The sequence below is a fragment of the Sus scrofa genome, chromosome 15 (genome assembly GCF_000003025.6).
Source record: "Sus scrofa isolate TJ Tabasco breed Duroc chromosome 15, Sscrofa11.1, whole genome shotgun sequence".
Classification (NCBI taxonomy): Eukaryota; Metazoa; Chordata; class Mammalia; order Artiodactyla; family Suidae; genus Sus; species Sus scrofa.
The window spans coordinates 126,111,400-126,136,005 of NC_010457.5; the positions used below are offsets into that span (position 1 = coordinate 126,111,400).

At 43.4% G+C, this 24,606-nt stretch overlaps 1 protein-coding gene across 1 annotated transcript; it reads right to left on the minus strand.

Annotated features, from left to right (window-relative positions):
* FAM124B (family with sequence similarity 124 member B) lies at positions 1,046 to 16,259 on the minus strand. The gene is made up of 2 exons (XM_003359664.5): positions 15,093 to 16,259; positions 1,046 to 2,891 (listed from the first exon to the last, which is right to left on the minus strand). Exons 1-2 carry the CDS (start codon positions 15,822 to 15,824, stop codon positions 2,259 to 2,261), a joined length of 1,365 nt encoding a protein of 454 aa, XP_003359712.3. The 5' UTR covers positions 15,825 to 16,259; the 3' UTR covers positions 1,046 to 2,258.

The following is a 24,606-nucleotide window of genomic DNA, read 5'->3' on the forward strand; positions in this document are numbered from 1 at the left end:
GAAGTATTTGATCCTTTCTATCTATTCTATAATTTTCCTCCTAGATACATAAACTAAATAGCACACATAATAAAAATCTTAGAGTTGGGTTTCTTCTGTTTTTTAATTGCATTGTTGCTTTTACTTGCTTCTAAAAAAAAATCCTTGTTGAGATCTTTAAAAATGTGGGTCTGAGGGACCACTTGTAATTATAATATGTTACATATTTATGGTGCTTAACAATATCCAGATGCTTTCATATGCATAATCTTGATTTTCCTAACAACCTTGGTACAGAAGATAAGGCAACAGAAGATCGAAGAGTTAAAGGTCATATACAAATAATGAATTTTAAAACTGAGACCAAAATCTGTTCCTCTGCCACCTAGCCCACTGGTATTTTCATCCCACCACGTTGTAAATTGGATACTGATAGCGAGTAGGAGGAGATGGTGACATTTCAAGAGTACACTCTTATTTGACAAGTCAATTTTCTAGGTTACTCATTCAAATTCCTCAATTACTTCATGATTTCCACGTACTTATATTCTTGCCTATGTATTATGTTAAAGAAATTTAGATAACCTCAGAAAAGTGCAAAAGAAATTTCAGAACTTCCTGCTATGCTTTTCAAGGTAACTCAATAAATAGCTCACCTTAAATAAGATTTCCAGTTTTTTTTAACTTCTCCTAGAGAGAACCATACCAAAATTCTGCTTCCCCCTTTCTAAGATCTAATTTTAATCTGAGGGAAAGAAAGAAAGTGGGGATGAGACTGTGTTGATCTTGTAAGAACAAAAACAGTCCATTTAGAAGTTTGTCCATTTGTATCTCTCCTCCACTCCTATTCTTTTAGGGGGTCCAAGCACCCAAACTCAGCCCAGTCTCGCTGCCATAAGATTCATTCTTAAGCCTGAACTCATACTTCTTTTCCAATTGGATGTACTAAGTATAGAGGTCTCCAAAAAGATCCACTGAACCAGCATTTATAGGCATTAACATCTGTCCTGGAAAATGAAGTTCATGGCATCAAATAATGTTATAAATGAATGGAAACATACAGATCTCAGATTTTTAAAAAATATGTATAGATTTAAATGTATAGACTCAACCAAATAATACATCATATGAGCAACTGAGAATTTGTCCATTATGATTAGAATTGTAATTCATAATATGCCCAGTCTCCATCCACAGACTGTGAGTTCTTACTGCAGCCTTGTGCAGCAAGTGTGGTATCAGTTGTGGAAATGTTTCCCCAAGAAATGAATTTGAACTTCAACCTGTTCTCAAGTGTTGATAGAAGGGGTGTGTCATATAGCCAAACCATAAACAGTTGGGGGATGTGATGGCCATGGAATGCTACGTGTATCACATGCCAATGTCTTATGCAAAGGTAGGTGTTCAACACAATTTGTTGCATGAAGGAATGAAGGAATGCATATTGCAAAGCAATTTAGGAATTCAAACACGGACCAAAAGAACCCAAGTCCTGCTCCAGGGACCCAACTGGACCCAATCTTCCTCCCAGTGGCGATCTCAAATCAGCCGATCATACCCCACTTCTCTCTAGTTAATTCCATGATCCACTGGCCCCAGCGGAGTCGTGTAGAAATACACAAGAAATGGAGGAGCAGTTCAGCCTTAGAGACGAGCTTTCATTTTTAACCTGATTTTTTTGACTCCTAGGGTTGCTGCTCATTAAACAGGGGAAAAAAAATGGTTCGCAATTTTCAAAACACGTTGCTTGTTAACTCACTCCAGATGCAAACAACTTTTAAGGCAAAAATCACTAGAGGGAACGTGGTGAACAGGGCCTAGTTACCGAATGAGGTCATATGAAAATTAAAAAACACCAAAGAATAAAGAGTCCATGCTCTCCGGGGGGATGAGCTATGCAACCCAAGGAAAAATTAAAACCAATTACAGACGCTAATCAGCACTGCATACACATTCGACTCATTTGCATACAACACAATTATCCTAATAAGGTGTTGAACTCCACACGCCCAGCTGGGTTAGTGTGTCTCCAAGAACAGGAGGCGCTGGGCTTTTACCCCATGTGTTGGCTGTTCCCTTATGACCATGATGGTAAATGAACACCCACTCACCAGCACCGCTAGACTTTGAACATTTGAAATAAAAGCAGTACAAACCCATGTGTGGCCAGCATTCAGGCCCCCTCAGATGAACTAGAAACAGGCTGATTCTGGGTCAATGCTCCATTTCTAGAACATTCTATTTGATCTTATGTTTTAGAAAACCACAGTTGTCTTATGCTATATAAAGAATTCTTCTTCTGCTTCCTTTTCTTCACCCTGGATGGGCAGAGGAAGGGGACATTTTGAGATCATCTTCCTGGCACCAAGGTCCCTTTGACCAGCAGATGACAAAGGATGGACCCTTTCCTTAAAGAGTTTGTTGTGTTTGGAAGCAGCTGCCCGTAAGGAAGAGGCTGGCAAGCAGGATGGTGGCTGGTGAGTCTGCAGATCCCTTGCAAATCCACTCAGAAAAGATTGCTTGGGTTCAGAACTGACCACAGTGAATCCTGTGTCAACATTTGTCTCTGCCTCCAGCACCTCAAAGATCTGTTCCTGTCTGAGGACCTTCATTCTGGCCCCATATTCGAGGTGGAGAGAAGGCAGATGCAGCTGAGAATCTGTGGCTGGGCTGCTGGGCTGGCATGAGTGGCCAGGGCTTTTCCATGAAGCGCCACTGGAGCTGTCTGACCCTGGTCTTCCACCGGGCTCAGGGCACTCCCCAGAGCCCATCTTGAACCTCCTGCCGCGGTTCCTTCGGTTCCTTGGCTCTAGGGTCCTAATTGCAGAGACAGGAGTCAGCTTGGAGCCCTGGGGGAGCATGTCAGCTCCCGAGATGCCATTCCTAAGTCCGGGTCCTGGATTCAACTGGACCTATGGGACAAGATAAAGAGGAACAAATATAACCAACTTCACCTGGGCTACTTGCCAGTCCTCCTGTTTCCTTAGTCACGTCTCTCCATTCACCACAACCATCATTTCAAACCTTCTGAACTGTCTTCAAATCATCAACGGCACACCCTCTCCCTCATTCTCTCATCAGACGGTCTCACCATTGACATTACCAAGACAACAAAAACCATTATTAGTTAGCTGCTCTCTCCATTTCCTACCAGCAGACTGACCTGCCACTTCATCCATCCCCTGCACAGCAGAAGTGACCCGTCTCTTATAGAGCTGTGACTTCCCTCACCATCTCCTTCTGCCTTCCGGGGGACCCCACCCTATCAATTTACATTTTTTCCCACTTTATTATCTTGTTTCTTCAGTCTCTCTCTCCCTTTCCCTCCCTCCTCCTCTCCCTCTCTCTCTCTCCCTTTTACTTTTTTCCATCAGCAATTACACCTGCTTAAGTCTATCTTAAAAAAACACCTCTTCTCTGCCCCCCCCCAGTTCTCTCTCTTCTCTCTTTCACACTCAAACTGCTTTATAAAATTGGTCCCCATCCATTTTTCCCACTAACCTTTCCCAACTTCCCATACCCATGGCATTGACTTTTCCTCTTCCCCTTTGACTGAAATTGCTCTTGCTTAGATCACCTACAGTCAGTCTGCTCATCATTAGTTTTTACTTGAGCTCTGACTGACCTTTCTCCTTTACATTCGAAGATGTCTCCTTAAACTTCTATGCCAACACATTCTTCTGGATTTTCTCCTTCCTTTCCATCCACTCCTTCTCAGTTTCCACTGAAGGAGCCTCTTCCGTCATCAGTTCATTATAATTCTTCAGTGCTAACCTGAGATCTCTCTTCTCCCTCTGCATACTCTCCCAGGGCAATCTCATTGCACACCATGCCTTCAATTTTTTTTAAATTTTTTTAGATTTTTATTTTTTCTATTACAGTTGATTTACATTGTTCTGTCAGTTTCTGCTGTACACCATGCCTTCAATTATTATACAAATGATGAGGCTACTGAAAATCTAATTGTAGTTCAGATATGTCTCTTAAGTTTCATACTCAACTTATCCAATGGTCTTCCAGGCACAAGCTCTTGAAACTCAGCATATCCCAAACTGAATTCATCTCCCGCCTCACATTAAATCTATTCTGCTTCCTCTCTTCCCCATCTTAGAACCTGGCGTCGTTCAACACGTATTAGCCAAGCAAGGGTATCAGTTTCCCTTCCCCAACCCCCTGGACTCTGTCTCCCAAAGATCTCTCAGACCTTCCTGTCTCTCCATGCCCCCTGCCCTGAACCCCAGGGCAGTCTGTTATCATCTCTTATCTGAATGACTGCAATAGCCCTCTGAAGAGATGTCCCATGGACGCTCTTTCTTCCCTTTAATCCATGGTCCACACCACTATTAGAGAAGCTTTGAAAACAATTTTGATCATGTGATTCTCCTGCCTCAAGTGGCTTCCTACTCCTTTTAAGATAAAAAGCAAAGCCCTTGGGGATTCCTGCTGTGATGCAGCAGAAACAATCCAACCAGGAACCATGAGGTTGCAGGTTCGATCCCTGGCCTCGTTCATTGGGTTAAGGATCTGGCATTGCTGTGGCTGTGGCATAGGCCCCAGCTGTAGCTCTGATTAGACCCCTAGCCTGGGAAACTCGATGTGCCACAGGTGTGGCCCTAAAAAGCACACACACACACACACACACACACACACACACACACACACATCTAAGCCCTTAATCATGGACAGCTACACCCTTCTCAGTCTGTCTCTTCTTACTCCAGCCTGATAATTCATCACTTCCTGCACTTGCCAAAACTGAACTTTTTTCAATTCCTTGAGCACTATCTGCTCCTCCCAAATGCTGGTGTTTGTGTATATTATTTCCTCTGTCTGGGATATGTCACTTTTAACCCCTTTCCCTAAAAACTCCTACCTATTATCCCCTCCAAGCAAACACACCATTTCCTCCTAGACGCCTTCTCCCTGTCACTGAATCTGAGTCAGGTACCCCTAAATATTCGCTCTGCAACTTCTTGGTTGTGAGATTTTCGACAAGTTGCCTAATTTTTCTGCACCGCAGTTTCCTCATCTATAAAAAGAGATAATAATAAGTATCCTTGTCATAGTATTGTTGAAGGGATTAAATGATAATAGAGCCTGGACACAGTAGTGTCAAATATAAGTTGGCTGTTACCATCATGCATGCTGCCAGTAGCTCTCCTAGCAGCCTGTGCCTTCCATGGCATAGTAGTTTTGCACTTGTTTGCTCAAACTCTCTGCATCTTCTTCCAGACTTTGCCAGCTGGAAGAGTAAGGGTTGCAGACATCTTCTTAATCATCGTGTCTCCAGTACCCAGCACAGTGCCTAACACATAGTAAGTAATCACTGGATTTCTGTCAAATCAGTAAATTCAATGCCTAACAAAATATAAATTGTTTGCATGTAGAAATGCATGGAAATGTAGACTTAAAAATTAGGCCCCTAATTATTGGACATTAAATAGACACAAAGTCTTATCCAGAAACTGCAAAACGACAGGCATCATAGCGATGGCTATTTCTGCAATTTTTTAAGAGAAGGAGTATCAACTTTTTTTTTTTTTGAGAGAAGTCTAAGATCCTTCGACCATATGGCACAAGTGAGCACATGATTATTAATGTAGAAATACAGATGTGTGCAGTTGGCGGGAGGAATTTCCAGGAGCAACAGAATGCTGAGAGATTGAGACAAATCTCTTGAGAGAGAAGAAAGTTCCTCTTGCCAAAAAAGCCACTGAAGCGCGTTTGTAGGCATTCCGATCCGGTAGAGCCCATCTTTCTAAGAAGTATTTGTAAAAGATTCCAAATTGAGAATTGGGTGTTTTTGAGTTTCAGGGAACATTAGGAACGGGAAGAGCATTTGTCACTCATTTGACTCTACACACGTGAGAAACGGGAGTGTATCATCATTGAAGAACAATAGAGCTGTTAAGGAGCAGACTGACATCCTGAAGGGAAACTCATATTGTCTCTTACTAACAGTGACTCCAAGAGATAGCAGAAGGTAATTTCTCCTACACTTAAAAAATTAATTAAAAATTAATTAAAACAAATTGTATGGATAATAAGAAACCCCCAAACAATGACAAACTTGCTTACTTAAGGGTTGAATCTAGGGAGTTCCCATTGTGGCTCAGCAGTAATCAACCCAGCTAGGATCTATGAGGACATGGGTTCAATCCCTGACCTTGTTCAGTGGGTTAAGGATCCGGCATTGCCATGAGCTGTGGTGTAGGTTGCAGATGCCACTTGGATCCCACGTTGCTGTGGCTGCGGCCGGCAGCTGTAGCTCTGACTTGACCCCTAGCATGGGAACTTACATATGCTGCAAGTGCAGCCAAAAAAACCCCAAAACAAACAAACAAACAAAAAAACAGAGTTGAATCTAGTCTCTTCCAATTAGCTAATCTTTTTGTTTGTTTGTTTTTCTTTTTAGGGCTGCACTCAGGGCATATGTTTCCAGGTTAGGGGTCAAGTTAGAGCTGCAGCCACTGGCCTATGCTACAGTCACAGTAACATGGGAGCCAAGCCACATGTGGAAACTGTACCACAGCTCACTCACAGCAACACCAGACCCTTAACCCACTAAGCAAGGCCAGGGATTGAACCCGAATCCTCATGGATCCTAGTCGGATTTGTTACCGCTGAGCCACAACAGGAATTCCCCCAATAGCTGATCTTTTGAAAGGTACTTAGCTTAACTGCTGAACTAAAACCAATGATGTTAAACTGCTATCCTATAGTTATACCTATAGTTACTTCAGTGAGAGCAAGAGTGTAGGGTTGGAAGTGTGTGTGTGTCTCTGTGTGTGTGTGTGTCTGTGTGGGCTGTGGACAATGGGGAGGAAATGAGAGGAACAAAGAGGGAAGAATAGCTGAGTTCAACTGAGAGACAGAAATGTGAAAGGAGCCCCCAAGAAATGCTATAGAAGAAGCAGCAAATGAATCACTTGCTTCATGAGAGACTAGCTTCTTTTATTTTAAATAGCTAATAAAGAACATCAAGATGAACTTAGCCAAAGGTCCATTGATAAGATGAAAAGAAATGTATGTTTGCTTATGCCAAACTAGCTTCTGGACTCTTACACTATTTGCTTTTCTGCAGAGACAACTTGTTTCTTGACCACAAACAGTCAATCAACAAATATTTCAGAAGCAGCTCTTTGTCTGGTACTCTGCTGGAAACAGACATTTAGAGTACTATACCGAAAAGAAATGGCAGGTCATAAAGTCCCAAATTATATGGTGCAAGAATGAAGAAATACAGGCGTTCCCATTGTGGCTCAGTGGGTTAAGGACTCACTGTTGTCTCTGTGAGGATGTGGGTTCCATCCCTGGCCTTGCTCAGTGGGTAAGGACCTCCCGATGTTGCCACAAGTTGGAGCAGGTTGCAGATGCAGCTCTGATCCAGGGTTGCTGTGGCTGTGGCATGGCCTCAGCTGCCGCTCCAATATGACCCCTGGCCTGGGAACCTCCACATGCTTCAGGTGCAGCCATGAAAAGGAAAAAAAAAGGAAAAAAAAAGAAAAATACATAAATATAGAATCAAAATTTAGCTGTAAAATGTTCGAGTTAGGAACATTCTAGGTATGGCAGGTTTCATAGAGGAAATGCTATTTGAGCAGAGCTTCGAGGGTGCACAGGTAAGAGGAAGAGAAAGATACTGCTGGACAAGGAACAGCTCAGGCAGATGCCCATACAATGGAATATTATTCATCCTGTAAAAGAATGACATTCTGACCCATGTTACAACATAGACGAACCTTGAAAGCATCATGCTGAGCGAAATAAGTCAGACAGACCCCAAAGGACAAACATTGTATGATGCCAGCTATATGAAGGCCCTAGAATAAGCTGAGTTAAAGGGACAGAAAGAAACATAGAGGTTACCAGGGTTGGGGGATGAGCTGGGGGAGAAAGAATGGGGATTGTTTAATGGGTACAGAGCTTCTTTTTTTGGGATAAAGAAAAAGTTCTAAAAATGGATAGCGATGATGGTGGTTCAACAGTGTAAATGTACTTAACGGCACTGAATTCTACACTCAAAATCGTTCAAGTGATACATTTTTTATGTTATGGATATTTTACAACCAAAAAAGACACGGGTGCCAGAGGGAGCTTAGAGTTCTGGAAAGAACCTTGGAATAACCAAAGAGTGAGGCAGCAAAGGCCGCTATTAGGTGGGGCCTGATTATGAATATACCCTTGCAATTCAGACATGTGAGCTTTCATTTTATTTGGTAACTTTTGCTATTGAGCCGACAAGGAACATAAAGCTGGCCATCATTTTAAAACCTATGGTACAGCCCTGTGCAGACTCAAGCAGAGGCCTGGAGCCAGAGTGAAGAGTTAGAACGTTGTAATAATAACGCACATTTGAAGTGATGTGGTTTAAAGAAGGAAAAGGGAAAAAAAAGGAAAGAAAAGGCTCCAAAGAAAACTAGAACAGTTGGGGGCTGTCTGAATGTGGGGCTTCTGAAAAGAGAGGCTTTAAAAGTGATGGATGGATCAAAATCTGTGCAAATGGGGGGGTGACCAGAGCCAGAGAAGTTGGGGACAGGGTTGTAGAGGCTGCTTTCGGGTTTGTGTGGATTGAATTTGAGATGAGGAAGAGATGGTTCAATGATCTTAGAGGGAGTTGAAAAAGCCAAAAGCTCAAGAGACAGAGGAAATGCAAGTACAGGGGTAGGTTGAACTATGATAACCAAATCCCCAGAATGGCTTTTACTTCTAAATCTTGGGGAAACCTTTAGTTTAGGATGGTGGCTCTCAACTGAAGGAAACTTCACACATTCACTGTAGCCTCCAGGGCGTTTGATAATGTCTGGAGATATTTTGGGTTGTCACAGCTGCAGGGAGGGGAAGTCGGTGCTACTAACGTCTAATGATAGAGCCAAGGATGTGCTAAGTATCCTATAGTGTGCAGGACATCTCCCCCACAACACGGAATTATCTAATTTAAAATGTCAGTGCGGCCAACCTTGAGAAAACCTGATTTAGGGGCAAGAAGAGTAGAATCTCTGGGAAAAAAAAAATGGCAAAATGATAGCGAGATAGAATAAACTCATTAAGTACAAGAGCTTAATTAGGAGTTCCCATCATGGCTCTGGGTGTTAAGAACCCAACATAGTGTCCCTGAGAATGCAGATTCAATCCCTGGCCTTTCTCAATGGGTTAAGGATCCTGTGTTGCCATAAGCTATGGTGTGGGTTACAGATTTAGCTCAGATTTGGTATTGCCATGGCTGTGGTGTAGACCCCAGCTACATCTCCAATTCCATCCCTAGCTTGGGAACTTCCGTATACCTCAGGTGTGGCTATAAAAAGAAAAAAAAATTGACTGTAAATAAGAAACTTTTGGAGTTTCTGTTGTGGCTTAGCGGAAACGAACCCAACCAGTATCTAAGAGGATGCAGGTTCAATCCCTAGCCCTGATCAGTGGGTTAAGGATCCAGTGTTTTAATGAGCTGTGGTGTAGGTTGCAGACGTGGCTTGGATCTGGTGTTGCTGTGGCTGTGGCGTAAGCCTGCAGCTATAGCTCCAATTCAAACCCTAGCCTGGGAAGTTCCATATGCCACAGGTGCAGCCTTGAAAAAAAATTTTTTTTAAAGAGCTGAATTATGGGAGTTCCCATCGTGGCGCAGTGGTTAACAAATCCGACTAGGAACCATGGGGTTGTGGGTTCGGTCCCTGCCCTTGCTCAGTGGGTTAACGACCCAGCGTTGCCGTGAGCTGTGGTGTTGGTCTCAGACACGGCTCAGATCCCGAGTTGCTGTGGCTCTGGCGTAGGCCAGTGGCTACAGTTCTGACTGGACCCCTAGCCTGGGAACCTCCACATGCCGAGGGAGTGGCCCAAGAAATGGCAAAAAGCCAAAAAAAAAAAAAAAAAAAGAAACTTTGCAGGAAGGAGTGGTCAGCGTTTACCAATGCTGCTGACCCTGACCTCAGGCACTGGTGGCCTTAAAGAGAGCAACAGCCTTTCTTGTATCTGTATGAGAAGTAAGAACACAGGGCAAACAGTGGCCCCCAAGACTGGAGAGACAGACAGTTGAAACAGGAAGACAAGGCTTCTAGGAGCAGAGACTCAAAAGCAGAAACCACTGTAGGAACCAGGATGGGAAGAGAAAAACCTGAATCCTAATTAGCAAATGGCTGGAGGCTTAGTGTGGGACAACTCTGAGAGTTAAAAACTCCAGGGTACCCCGTCATGGCAGCGGGGGGTGGGGGTGCCCACAGTTTTGTGAGATTTCCCTCCAGGAGCGTGAAGAGATTCTCACAATAAATATCGGAGAAAATTCCATTTGTGCCTCTGGAAGGAGAAGGGGGAAAAGGGACTTTTTTTTTTTAATTGAAGTATAGTTGATTTGGAATGTTGAGTTAGTTTCTGGTGTATAGCAAGATGATTCAGATCTTTTTCAGATTCTTTTCCTTTAGAGTTTATCACAAGATCCTGAATATAGTTTGCTGTGCTATATGCAATAGGACCTTGTTTAATCTGTTTGATACATAGTAGTTGGTATCTGTTAATCCCAAACTCCTAATTTATCTCTCCACACCTCTTTTCCCCTTTGGTAACCAGAAGTTCGTTTTCCATTATCTGTGAGTGGTCCTGCTTCATAAATTATTATTATTTTTTTTAGATTCCACATATAAGTGATTTCATATGATATTTGTCTTTGTCTGACTTACTCCACTTAGTCTGATAATCTCTATTCAGATTTTAAAATTGTCCAGAGCACTCTGTTCTTAAAATGCTACTCTTAGGGGAAACTAGTTAATCAGAGCCTAACAGGCCTGTGTATTATCAGAGACTAACTGCCCTGGGGAGAGAGAAATACTCAGTTCCAGTTACTTTCGCCTTCCCTGTGAGAGAAGGAAAGTACTCAGCTCCAGCCCACTCTAGTCGTTCTCTACTTCCTAAGGGAGGAGAAATAAATTCAAACATTTGTGAAGTTTCCAGTTCAAGGCATAGACTCACCAAGACTGAGACAATTATAGAATGCTTCCCCTTCCCCAACTTCTTACCACCACCTCAGTGGTGATATTTGCAGCAGTTTTTTTACCTGCTCCATCATGCCTGGCTATTCAAAAAAAAAAAAAAAATTGTAAGGCATTACAAAAAGTAAAAAACACTATTTGAAGACACAGAGCACATCAGAGCCAGATATGGCAGGAATTCTGGAATTATCACACCAAGAATTTAAAACAACTAGGAACTAAAATATTCCCTGCCATGTCAATAAACAAAGGATATTATAGCCATCAAGCCATCACATTTTAGCCACATAGGATGATGAGCTCTGAGGATACTCAGGATGAGAAAACACAGGATAAAGGCTCCATAAAGCTGAGGTGCATATGTAAAAAAGGCCTAAATTCTGTAATTTGAGATGTTTGGTTTTCTTTAATTATTTGGTTCCTTTTTTTTTTTTTTTTTTTGCTTTTTAGGGCCACACCTGAGGCATATGGAGGTTCCCAGGCTAGGGGTCTAATAGGAGCTACAGCTGCTGGTCTACACCATAGCCACAGCAATACAGGATCTGAGCCGTGTCTGCAACCTACACCACAGCTCACAGCAACACCAGATCCTTAACATACTGAGCAAGGCCAGGGATGGAACACGCCACCTCATGGTTCCTAGTCAGATTCATTTCCACTGTGCCAAAAATGGGAACTCCTGGTCTTCTTTAATTAATAGTAATCTTTTGATGTTCTGGCTACCTGGTCTTTTATTGCAAAAACTCATATATTTCCAAGCTCCTCCCACTGCCTCTTTGGATCAGTTTTCTCAGCATTATCTGAGATGCTATGTCCCAGCTTAAAGTCCTCAGAAATAAAGCCCTCAGTCCGCCAAATAAAACATAACTGTCAACTTTTAGGTTGTGCAAATTTTTTATCAGTCAACACAACAATGATTACTCTGATAAGGATGCTTATGGATAAAATAGACAGCATGCAGAAACAGTTGGAGATGTGAAAAGAGAGATGGAAATTCTTAAGGGAAAAAAAAAGACTTTAAAAAAAAAAGTAATAGAGGGAGTTCCCATCGTGGCTCATCGGAAACAAATCTGACTAGTGTCCATGAGCATGCAATTCAATCCCTGGCCTTCTCAGTGGGTTAAGGATCTGGCCTTGCCATGAGCTGTAGCGTAAGTTGCAGATGTGGCTTGGAACCAGAGTTGCTGTGGCTGTGGCATAGGCCAGGAGCTACAGCTCTGATAAGACCCCTGGCCTGGGAACCTCCGTATGCCATGGGTGTAGCCCTAAAAAGATAAAAATAAATAAATAAGTAAATAAATGAATAAGTAAATAAAACTAATAGAAATAAAGACTAACTTTGATGGGCTTACTAGAAGACTAAACACAACTGAAGAAAGAAACTCTGAGCTAGAGGACATATCAGTAGAATCCTTGAAAAACAAAAAGCAAAAAAAAAAAAAGACTGTAAAAAAAGGACAGGATAACTAAGGACTGTGGGACAACCACAAAAAGAAGGATAGACACATCATGGAAATACCAGAAGAAGAAAGAAAGGAATAGAAGAAACATTTGAAACAATAATGACTGAGAATTTCCCACAAATTCATATCTGGCACCAAACCACAGACACATCCATCAAGGATGGACACAGCAGACTGAAAGTTGCCAAAGGGAGAACAGGGTGGACACTCAATTAAAAACGTGGCGAATGAATGAACAGTGACAGATCTGGTCATGTATTCAGACACTCATTCATTTACTGAGCAGCTACTATATACCTCGTTGTCATGCTCCTCAGGAATACCCTGAGAAGCACCAGACAGAATGCCCTGACACAAGCTCATGTGGGTAGAGACATGATGAGACATTTAGCGGCCTTCTTTTTTTTTTTTTTTTTTTTTTTTTTTTGTCTTTTTGCCATTTCTTGGGTCGCTCCAGTGGCATATGGAGGTTCCCAGGCTAGGGGTCGAATCGGAGCTATAGCCGCCGGCCTACACCAGAGCCACAGCAATGCAAGATCCGAGCCACAGGAACGCAAGATCCGAGCTGCGTCTGCAACCTACACCACAGCTCACGGCAACGCCGGATCATTAACCCACTGAGCAAGGGCAGGGACTGAACCCACAACCTCATGGTTCCTAGTCAGACTCGTTAACCACTGCGCCACGACGGGGCCACAACTCAGAAAGATAGTTCTCAGAGCTGCTGGCAGCCAGCTGGTGACCACAGGGGCCTATGTGAGTAAAGGGTAGAGCTGAGAACTGGATCCTAGGCCTACTGCTTAAGACCCAGGCTGCTTAACTTACAAAAGTCCATACATTTACCCCCATCCTCTCTCCCCTCTAAAGAAGTTTGGGCTGGATTTTCTATGCTGAAAAATTCACCCCACTGTAGGATTGAAGTAGCTACAATGTGTTGCCTTTCATGCTATATTATAGGCAGGCCTTTATATATGCTTTCTTCAGGGATTTTTTAATGACACCAGAAACAGAAGTTTCCAGAAGGTAATCCCCCGTTTTGTTTGCAAATCCTAGACACATTGACATTTTTTTTCAAAAAAAAACAAAACAAAAACTATACTGCACACCCCAGATTTGACTTAACTTCCCAAAGTAATTAAGCTGTGTAAGCTGTGGTTCAGAAGTGAAAATGTCAGTTAGTTTTTAAAACATAAAGGATTAAAAATGCATCCCCTGCTGCACACACATATTAAATTTTTGCTTGACAGTGAGGTTTAAATTCTGGAGATTAAGGCTGAAGGAAAAACTCTAGATGCCTTGGAAATTAGTGAGTTATGTAACAGGCAACTAACAGAAACAGTGCCTGTCTGCCTTAAGTGAATAAGAAGGTAAATAATTTAGAGATCATTTCATATAGAATCAAAATGACTCATATTTTATTAATAGCTCAAAGCTGATGACAACAAAATTAATCTAAAGGAAAGATAATTCATCTTTTGCCTGTTTTTACTTTATCCAAAAGGCCTTAAAGGGGTTTCTAGCCATTTCTCAAGGTGGGAAGCCACAGAAATTTTGCTGTGACTATCACATACACCTCTCTGCCTGTGCGTGTGTGCACACGCGCGCGCACACACACACACACACACACACACACACACACACACACACACCACTAGACTGCAGTGGTCACCTACCTGGCTTTGGAATCAGGTAAACATTTCCTCTTGTGTCTGAGATAAATAACTGATCTTGTTACCCCAGTTTTCCCTTAGTTTCCCCTTCTGCAAAACTTCCTAGGTTATAAGAAGGACTAAATAAAATAATCAATGTGAAATACTTAGCCTGGGACATAATACAAGCAGTAAAATCTCAGAGTGCATTCTAGGCCTTATCTTAAACCCTTCATAAGTGTTAAAACATTTAATGTAGATAACAATCTATATTCTAGGAAGATGCTAATATTACTCTCATTGTGCTAATGAAAAAACCAAGTCTTCAAATCAAAGCAGCTACTAAATGGCAAGGCTCAACTGCCATGTGATACATTGTAAGAAAAGACTCCTGGTAGATCTCATGACTGCGTTTGCGTTCAATAGGATGCTTTCATTTCAAAATTTTCTTTTGAAAGCTTCTAACCAACTAATTTGATTAGGGGTAAAATTGGACAGTGATGCAGGATGCTTAAAAATTAAGTCAACAGGACTGCATACTTAATATCCCCAACCATAATTACAACTTCAACGTCTTTAGGTCCAAATGGAAAAAACTCAAGATATTTCTGAACCCAAAGAGTGCACACAGTATTTGCGTATAGTTGAGGAGTATGACTAAAGGAAAATCTGACAAAGAGAGTATTGTCTGATTCTATTCCAAACTACTTGTGTAAGCTACCAGCTCACAGAATCTGAACTTCCTGATCTGTCAGATGAGGTTTAATTAAATCAGTGACTCTCAACCATGCTACAACCTGTATATTAGAACTATCCAAGGAGCTTTTTGAGAAATACCCCCAAAGAGTCTAATCTAATGGACCTGGGGTGCAGCCATTGCCCAGGAATATTTGAAAACGACCCAGAAATTCTGATGTGCAACCAAAGTTGAGAAGCACGTGAGAACCAGGACATTACACCATCTCTCCCATGGGAAATCACCGTTCCACGTGTATCTAGAAGTCAGAGAGGCCAGACAGAAATACCTGAAGTAGAATCTTGTTGCCATCATAGTCCTGTGTTTGCCAGCGGGTGCGGCTGATGGGGACACAAGGATGGGGCAGGAGAGGCACTAACTGGCCAATCTCTTGAACCTTGAACTGCAACACCGAAGCCTCTTTGGGGTCCACCGCCATTCCGAGGGGCAGCTGCTTCAGGGAGAGCTGCAGAGTAAAGCTCTCGGTGGCGTAGAGCACAAAGAAACAGAAGTCACTCTTCTGCAAGGTGGCTTCCCTCTGCAGGATCATCTCATACAGCCGGATGGCATCCTCGTAGTTATCAAAGCTGCAATAGAGCGTCACTCTCAGGATCTCGGTGTCACCGTGCACCTGCCTCACTCCCCAGACGGGCATCTGGTGGTCCAGACTGTAGAATTCCTGGCTGGCGAGAATGTAGGGGCACGGTCTTCCCTGCACGTTCTGGGCAGGGTAGCACTGCCATGGCCAATGCTGGAGGGAGTCCAGAACGCGAAATAGCCGCTCCTCCCCGAGGCTCTCATGCAGGAAGAGCAAAACAGACATCCCCGGGAATCGTGACCGCCTGGAGTGGCACTTGTCATAGTATTTCACCGGACTGACCCGCTCGGACACCAGAAAGAGACGGACCTCTGGGCAAATGCAGTCCAGGAGTTGGTCCAGGGTTTGCTGCAGAAGTGAGCCATGCCCAGAGTTGGCAAGGAGGTGGACAGTCATGGCCAGAGGCTCCCGTGTTTCTTCCATCGTGGACTCCAAGGATGACAAAGGATGCCAGCGGGGAGGGCACGCTGGTCCAGCTTCTGAAAGGAACGGAGGGGCGGGCGGTTCCCAGCGCAGCCTTCTGCCCACAGGGAAAGCTTCAGGACTTCAGAGCCCAGCCCTTACCCTGTGCTGCTGGTTGCCTCCAGCCACACTGAGAGAATCCCCACAAATTTCAGGCACAGCAGCCTCCCCGACACACCGCAGTAGCGGGGTCAGTGTCATCCAGCAGGTGGATAATGTAACTGCGTGTGCGGGGCTCTTTCGGGCGCTCCCAGGGTTTCTGTTTGACCTAAAAACCTATAATCCTGAGAAACACCGGGGATGGGTGGTTCTTACAGACGCTCAGTAAAGGAAATGACCAGGCAGAAAGGAACACAGTCGGCTCTGTGAGGCTGATAGCAATCTGGTTGGTTGGAAAGACATCCACTTCATGGACCCACAATGGATTCTGATTTCCTCCCTACGTCCCCGTGTTTACAGTAGCCTCCAGGCCACCTGAACACAATGACTGCTTGAAAACAATTCTCAAAACTTGTCCCCTTGCCAGGATTTTTTCACCCTTTGTTTTTTTTATTTGATGCTTGAACAATTGATGCCAGGGCGTTGGAGAGAAGCTGTTTTACCTCAGTAATTTTGACCGTTTAACTGAAAACAATTTACTCTGCTGCGAAGTCTGAAAATAATTTACTCTGCACAACAGACATTTGTTCACACCCATTCTTTAGAGTGAGAGCTTTCCAATGTCAATAACAATCATTGCTCATGTCCATTGAGGATTTACTACGTATGGATCATAAACTGCTCTAGAGCTTTACATAAACTGATTTAGTCCTCCAGCAAAACGATGATCCCCCAATTACTGAGGAAGAAACTGAGGCATAGAAAAGCCAAATAATTTGCCCAAGATGTCACAGCTAAGAAGTGACCAAGGAAAGATCGAACCCAGGAACTGAGTGACCCCCCCCCACTCCCCCGTGAACCAGAGAGGAGGTACCTCTCTGGGACCCAGATGTCCTGGACTGGGCATCCTTAGCATAACGAAAAGATGCCCAGGCAAGTTCTAGCTAAGGACACACATTTCCCAGAATTCTGTGTTGCTGCTGAATCTTAACTGAATAATCTCCAGTAAGAATATCCAAGCTCTAAACATAACACTCACCCTAATGGGCTGTAAATATCCATTTAAAAATCATTTGCTATTTTGATAGCTGTGCTTCTAAAAATGTAGACAAGCACATTTTTCCAAATGTAATTCTTAAAATAAGCAGTTTATTGATGCTTATCATGAAACATGGTGTAACTTTACTTTTTATAAATTAAAAGGCACTTTTGGGATGAGAAATATAACTTACTCATTTTTTTTCTTTTTATGGTGGCACCCACAGCATGAGGAATTTCCTAGGCTAGGGTTTGAATCAGAGCTGCAGCTGCTGTCCTACGCTACAGCCACAGCAGCGCCAGAGCTGAGCCACATCTGTGAACTATGCCACAGCTTGCAGCCATACCTGATCCTTAAGCCACCGAGCAAGGTCAGGAATTAAACCTGCATCCTCACAGAGACAACGTCAGGTCCTTAACCTGCTGAGCCACAAGGGAAACTCCCTAACTTTATTTTATATATGTTTATTGCCCTAATAGTAAAAGAATCAGGAGTTCCCACTGGGGCTCAGTGGTAACAAACCCTAAGTATCCATGCGGACATGGGTTCAATCCCTGGCCTCGCTTAGTAGGTTAAGGATCCTGCGTTGTCATGAGGTGCAGTGTAGGTTGAAGATGCGGCTCGGATCCTGAGTTGCTGTGGCTGTGGTATAAGCTGGTAGCTGTAGCTCTGATTAGACCCCTAGCCTGGGAACCTCCATATGCTGCAGTGTGGCCCTAAAAAAATGATCAAAAAGAAGTAGTATAAGAACTAAATTTAGCATCAAATATTGTTATCCGTGGAAGGGAGTCATTTCTAGTCCAATCTCTTCTAAATCCAGCCTACACTTGTAATCACTTGCGTTTCATAAGTCTTACACATTTGCACTGGAAAAAAAATCTATAAGTAAAATTTATAACAGATAAATTGTTTTTTAATTACCATCAGTGAGTCAGTAATGAAATTCATCTTGCTTCAACTTTCCAAAGATCATTACAGTTTTTTTAAGGTATAATTCTGAAGATTCTTTGGGAATAAGTAAATAAATAACTCTTAGTTTAGGTTACCCGCTGGCATCTGAAGGTAATAACTTTCTCATCCCTCAGTGTGACATTCCTCTTTTTTCCCCTGTCCTTCCACTCACCGAGCTGACTCGGGTATTTCAGACTTCAGACACCATTTTTAAAACGGGCTTTGGAATTCTAGAAATAACTCTTAAAACTCAAGGGGAAAAATTATACCCCTGAGACAGAGATATTAACTCACAACATTTTGTACAAGGTAAGCATTTAAGCCCTTATATAGAAAAGGTTTTGCTCCTTGGTGTTGTTTTCATCTTCTCTCCAGTGCAAAAACATTCATTTTCCTCGCGACGTTGTCATTTCTGTCAGGACTGAAAAGGTTTCATTAATCTGATGGCTGCCTGAGTGCCAAGAAACAGGGGGCCGCAGGAGAGGGGGTACCACCAACCTCCTTTCTGACTGGCTGCCTCTGAAGTGGTGTCTCCAGGAACATCCTGAACTATTGACTCCCTGAGTAACAGCCTCTATCCCTCTGTCTCCCCTTCCACCTTCCATAACGGCCAGATTCTCAGCTCTCATTTTTGCACGCTGCTGCTGTTGAAAGCACCGATGACACTATTAGGGGAAGTCGTTAGCGTTGATTCCCAGGCCCTGGAGAGCTGACACTCGATTCTCTACCTTATTTTCCTGAAACTCAGCAAAGATGCTCATGTACCTGTCAGTCACCAGCTCCAGGATGGCAACCAACTGGTCAACTCCTTACAGCAAAGTGGAGAAGCTTGTGACAGGTAGTACCAGGAAATCTAAGAAACCAGCTAGTTAGAGGGATTGGTTGGAACCTTTGGGATTTGTCCCTGTGGCAATTTTCATAAATACGCTGGGATATTCTCAAACCCTGAGACTCCTACCCCCAACACAAGAACACTTTGAAAAAGAGTTTATTTCTCTCTTTATTGTATAAAATAAAATGTGTGTATTGATCCCAGCCAGCCACTGATCCTAGAGCAGAGAATAGACAATCACCACTTTGGAGGAATATCTTCCATTATGTCCTCAGGGATCAAGGGCATCACAGGATGCCATGGAAACCCCTAGCAGGAGCCACCAACCTAGATGAGAGGGCCAAGGAAGCCTCAAGAAAGAAGAGATGCTACTTGAAGTCTTGGAAAGTGAGAAGGAAGGAGCCAGGCCCTTGAGGAGACTGGGTATGGGGAAGGGAGAGGGATTCCAGGGAGAGGAGGCTGATTGAGACAAACTATGCACCGAGAAGAGTGGGGGACCTATGACCCGTGGGCAGAACTCAAGGTGCCTACGCGTAGGGATAAAGAAGAGGGCAAGAAGTTAGAAAGTCAGCAAGGCCTCACAGGTCACTATGGAGGCTTTGGCTTTTCTTCTCCTGGGAACAGAACCATGGAAGAGTTGGCTTGAAAAAGGAAGTCATGCTTTGAGGAAGACACAGAGAGGAGTGAGATATGGACACAAGGAAGGGACTTGTTAGCTTGTTGGATGTGGGCAGGAAGCTGCAGTGATGGGTCCAGGAGGCCTCCCAGCATGGTACTTCCAGGTGTTGAGGTGAGGGTGCCAATGAAACAAGCGCCGATTGGTCATGGTGAGTGTAGATGCCTGTGGACCATCTGAGTTGAGATGTCTGGCGGTCACAACACGGACCTTAGAGGGGGGCGTGAACCAGGGAATATGAGCAGGGGAACCATTAGTCTTTGGGTACCTGTGGGAATTCAGGTGACAATCCAGATAGAGAATACTGGAAAGGTGAGAAGAGGACAAGGGAATGCCCAGGTTAAGGGACATGAAGCATGTAAGTGGCATCCAGGGACAATTGGAGACTGGGTGTGTCGTCCTAACTCAGTGTGGGCATTTGTTTTTCAGATTAGGAGGATTCAGGAAGTGGCCCTTGCTGGGCAGGCAATGGTCCCTCGGTGTTGTAGAATAACACAATGTCTTGCTCTGCCTTCCCAATTGAGCAAACTCAAAAGAAGTGCCAAGCATGGTGTTCCCTGGTGGCTCCGTGAGTTAAGGATCCAGCGTCACTGCTGTGGTGTGGGGTGCAACTGTGGCGCAGGTTCACCATGGAACTTCTGCATGCCTCGGGTGCAGCCAAAAAAAAAAAAAAAAAAAAAAAAAAAAAAAGCATCACGCAGACCTCAGAGCCATTCAATCCTGCGTTCGTTATTCCTAAAACAATCTTCACTCAGGTTCTTTGTCTGATACTCAGTTGCTGACCAGGAGCCAGACGTGACAGAACTTGAGGCAACAGCTGGAGAAAAGATTCTGGGAAGGGATCAGGTCAGGCTTAATTTTAACCCCCTCAACAGCATCCTACAGCCCCTGTACCTGAAGAGCAGGCACTAGATGGATCTGCAGCAGTGAAAGAATCTTAGAAGCTCGTAAAGGATTTGAATCCCAGGAAAGTGAGGAAGGGACTTTTCCAGCGTCACAGAGCCTGGCTTTCGGCTATTAAACCCTGCTTCCCAGTCCTAGGAGAAGCCATGCACGGCAGCTGCATCTACTCAGACAAAGCCATTCAAGGTCAGGACACATGCTCCACTGCCATTTACGTACTCAGCTTTCACCATCCCAGCCCTTCTCCCAACACACACACACACACACACACACACACACACACACACACACACACAGAGCCACCTCTACTCTGGGGTCATAATTTCTGGCTCCTCAAGGGAGTTCCGGCAGAAGGAGCCTCAAGCAGACAATGGAAGCCCATGACTCCACCCACTCAGGCTCCTCCTAGGACAGAGGTGGGAGGGAGGAAGCCAGCCACCGCCAGCTCCTTCTCCAGGCTGGTGTGGCATGCTGAAAACTTCTCCCCTAGATCCCCAGAGGATAGCCCCTGCCTGACCCCACACAATGCTATCAGCTTCCTATTAAACTGCCATCTGTTTCCCCTTTCCCAGGACAATGCAGCCCAGTAGCAGAGGCTGGGGGCTGATACCCTGCGTTTTCACAGGTGCAACAAAGAAGGCATGATTCCTTCTCCATCTTTGTGGTCCTCTACGAGGACATCATTTCCCAGGCACCGACCAGTTTCTTTCTGGTCAGAGAATCACCCACCGTGAAAGTGGCAAATTAAGTTTTATTGGGACCTTACTGAGGACTATAGCCAGGGAGACAGCCTCTCAAAAACCTTTGAGGAGCTGCTCTGAAGAGCTAAAGGAGGAACCAGGATCTATATGAACTTTTTTTTTTTGGCTGGGAAAAACCTGTAGTTAAGCATAAGAAGATGACTGCTATTCATAGAGAACAGATATCTCTGGTTAATGATTTTGTGCTTCTCTATGTGGGGAGAGATGAAAGAATCAGGTCACTGAAGTTTTCCCTTAGATATGTATCTTAACTGTCTAGGGGCCAGTATATCCAAAGCACAGAATGCTTCCTGTTTTTCCCCATCCTGAATTCCCCTCAGGATGCACTGACTGCAGTGCCTTCAACCTTGTAGAACTGGAATGGTGGCAACATGTTTTCTTGGCACTGTGTAAGGAAGCAGAGAAAGAGAATGGAACAAGCTGTGAGCCAGGGATGTTAGCTGCTCCACCTGGCTCTGCTGCTCACCCAGCGAGGACTTGAGATTCCCTCAGGTTTGGTTTCATCATCCTTTGAAGATAAAAAGTAGCCATGATAACAATTAACCTGACTCTCTCCATGGAGTGGATCAAATAAACTAAAATACCCCTGAGGGCCTCCCAATCTCTCAAGCGCTCTGCCAGTATACTCATCTCAACAGGAGAGATTTTATATTTAAGATTGCTTTAACTCCCCAAATAATATCTAGCACATGGGTATTATTGGATATTGCAAAGAGATATCTAGCAAAAGGAATGGATAGATAAATCCGTAGACTTCATTTTCATGGACTATGGTGAAGCTGTTAAAAACAATGAAAGGGGGAGTTCCCATTGTGGCTCAGTGGTTAGTGAACCTGACTAATAACCAGGAGATTGCGAGTTCAATCCCTGGCCTTGCTCAGTAGGTTAAGGATCTGGCGTTGCCATGAGCTATGGTGTAGGCTGGAGACTACAGCTCCAACTGGACCCCTAGCCTGGGAACCTCCATATGCTTTGGGTGTGGCCAATAAACAAACAGGGAAAAAAGTTTGGAAAAGTAAGTAGGCATTATCTAGTAAGGTCAAAGATGGACGTACCCTCTACTTTAGCATTCCCCTCCCAGGTGTAACATCTGGAGAAATTCTCTCACATCTGCCCAAAAGAAGGCAGAGTCAAGAATGTTTTATAGCTGCATTTGATTAAAATACCAAGAAATAGCAGAGGAGGGGGAGCCACCTAAACGCACACCAGTGGAAGAACAGACAAATACTTAGATCACATTCTTGCAGTAGAATACGCCACATCAAGGGAAATGAATGAACCTGAACTACCCACTTCAGTTTGAATGAATTGCACAAACATAAATTTGAGTTTAAAAGAAGTAAGTTGCAGAAAATGTATATAGAATTATACCGTTTACATGAAATTTGAAAATATGCAAAGGTGCTCTAATGGTTATAAACCTAGATGGACAAAGAATAAAGAAATGCAAGGGAATGAGAAACACCAAGTTCAAGATAGTAGTTCTGCCCACTGTGTTTGTGTGTGTGGGGGGGTGTTCAAGGTAATGGTAGTCTTTATTCAGTTGGAGGATGGGTTCTTATGTGCTCATCATATAATTTTCAGAACTTTCTCAAGTATTTCATAATCATTTTAATGAGGTAGATCTCTTATGTACTGACCTAGAAAGATAGCTCTGATACAGTGTTAAGACAAAATAAAAACACATATAGCATAAGATTCTATTTTCCTGGAGTTCACATGTGGCTCAGCGGTAACAAACCTGACTCACATCCACGAGGATGCAGGTTCGATCCCTGGCCTTGCTCAGTGGGTTAAGGATCCAGCATTGCCATGAGCTGTGGTGTAAGCCAGCAGCTATAGCTCCAATCCAACCCTCAGCCTGGGAACTTCCACATGCCACAGATATGGCCCTAAAAAGACAAAAAGTAATAAAAATAAGATTCTGATTTCCTATAAGAACTATATATGTATATATGTGTATGTGTGTATGATTGGTAAACACAGGAAAAAATTCTAGAAGGATATAAACCAAGTTTGTATACAAGGGTCAATAGAGAACACTTCTGGGAGATAGGATTATAGGGTAAAGGAGCATTTTTTTTCTTACTTTTCATATTTCTATATTACTCATATTTATTACACATATGATGTATTACTTTTATAATTAAGTAATAAAAAATATATGCATGAATCCAAATAATACATGGACTACAGCCTTCTAATCTATTCTTTCAGCAAATGTTTACTAAGTACCTACCATGTAATTCAGGCACTGGGCTAGGTGCTGGGGATACCATGATGAACAAAAATTAAAACTGCCCTGGCTCTCATGGAGCATATATTCTGGTGGGGGAGATAGACATTGATCAAATTATCACCCGGCGAAATGTAAACTGGTACCTGTGCTAAATGTTCCAGACAGATGGTGTAGAAGGTTTTTCCTATTCAGGGTGGTCAAACAGCCCATCTTAGTGGAAGGAAGTTGTGATCTTTGGAAAGGAGCAGAGGAGTTCCCGTTGTGGCTCAGCAGTAATGAACCTGACTAGTATCCAGGAGAATGAGGGTTCAATCCCTGGCCTCGTTCAGTGCATTAGGGATCTGGCATTGCTGTGAGATGGGCATGGGTCTCATATGCGGCTCTGATTTCACCCCTAGCCTAGGAACTTCCATATGCTGCAGGTGCAGCCCTGAAAAAGAAAGGAACGGAATGGAATGGAATGGAACGGAAGGGAAAGGAAAGAATGTAGGAAAGAAGGAAGGAAGGAAGGAAGGAAGGAAAGAAGGAAGGAAGGAAGGAAGGAAGGAAGGAAGGAAAGAGAGAGAGAAAGAAAGAAAGAAAGAAAGAAAGAAAGAAAGAAAGAAAGAAAGAAAGAAAGAAAGAAAGAAAAAGAAAAGGATCAGAGGGGGAAGTGGGAAGGACCTTCTAAGACAAGGACAGGCACAAGCAAGGGCCCTGTGTCAGGCAGGAGCATGGTGGAATGGGGGACTGGTTCATGTAGCTGGGGCTGCCATGTCCTAAGACAGGAAATTCTGCAAGAAGAGAAGGCTTAGCTGGGAAGGTTTTATGTGTGAGTTCCAGAAAAAATTCATATGACTCAGATTGTCCCTAGCAACCCAGGAAAGAAAAAAATCTGGACCGTCATTGGACAAATAATAATAACTCTAATACTTATGGAGCATTCACTATGTGCCAGGCACTGTTCGATACCTTGAATGTATTAGCGAGTTTAATCCTCACAACCAACTTATGAGGTAGATACTGTGATTATGCCCATTTTGGAGATGATAAAACCGAAGAGATAGAAAAACGTAAGAACATAGAAGTTTTAGTCATATTTATCACATAATCGTCAGCCACATCCTCTGAATATGTAAAGACAAAACAACCTTCCGTTATTTGCTATCTTCATTTTTTGTTACAAGAGTAATAGAAAAAACGAGGTATATTTAATTTTGCAGAAAACATGGGGTTCACGGGACTGGGGGAAGCAGCTGCGTGC

Coding starts and splice junctions, on each gene's coding strand:
- FAM124B (XM_003359664.5), bottom strand. CDS start 15,824: ATGGAAGAAACACGGGAGCCTCTGGCCATGACTGTCCACCTCCTTGCC. Junction 2,892..15,092: donor GCAACAAGATTCTACTTCAG/GTATTTCTGTCT, acceptor CTTGTCCCATAG/GTCCAGTTGAATCCAGGACC.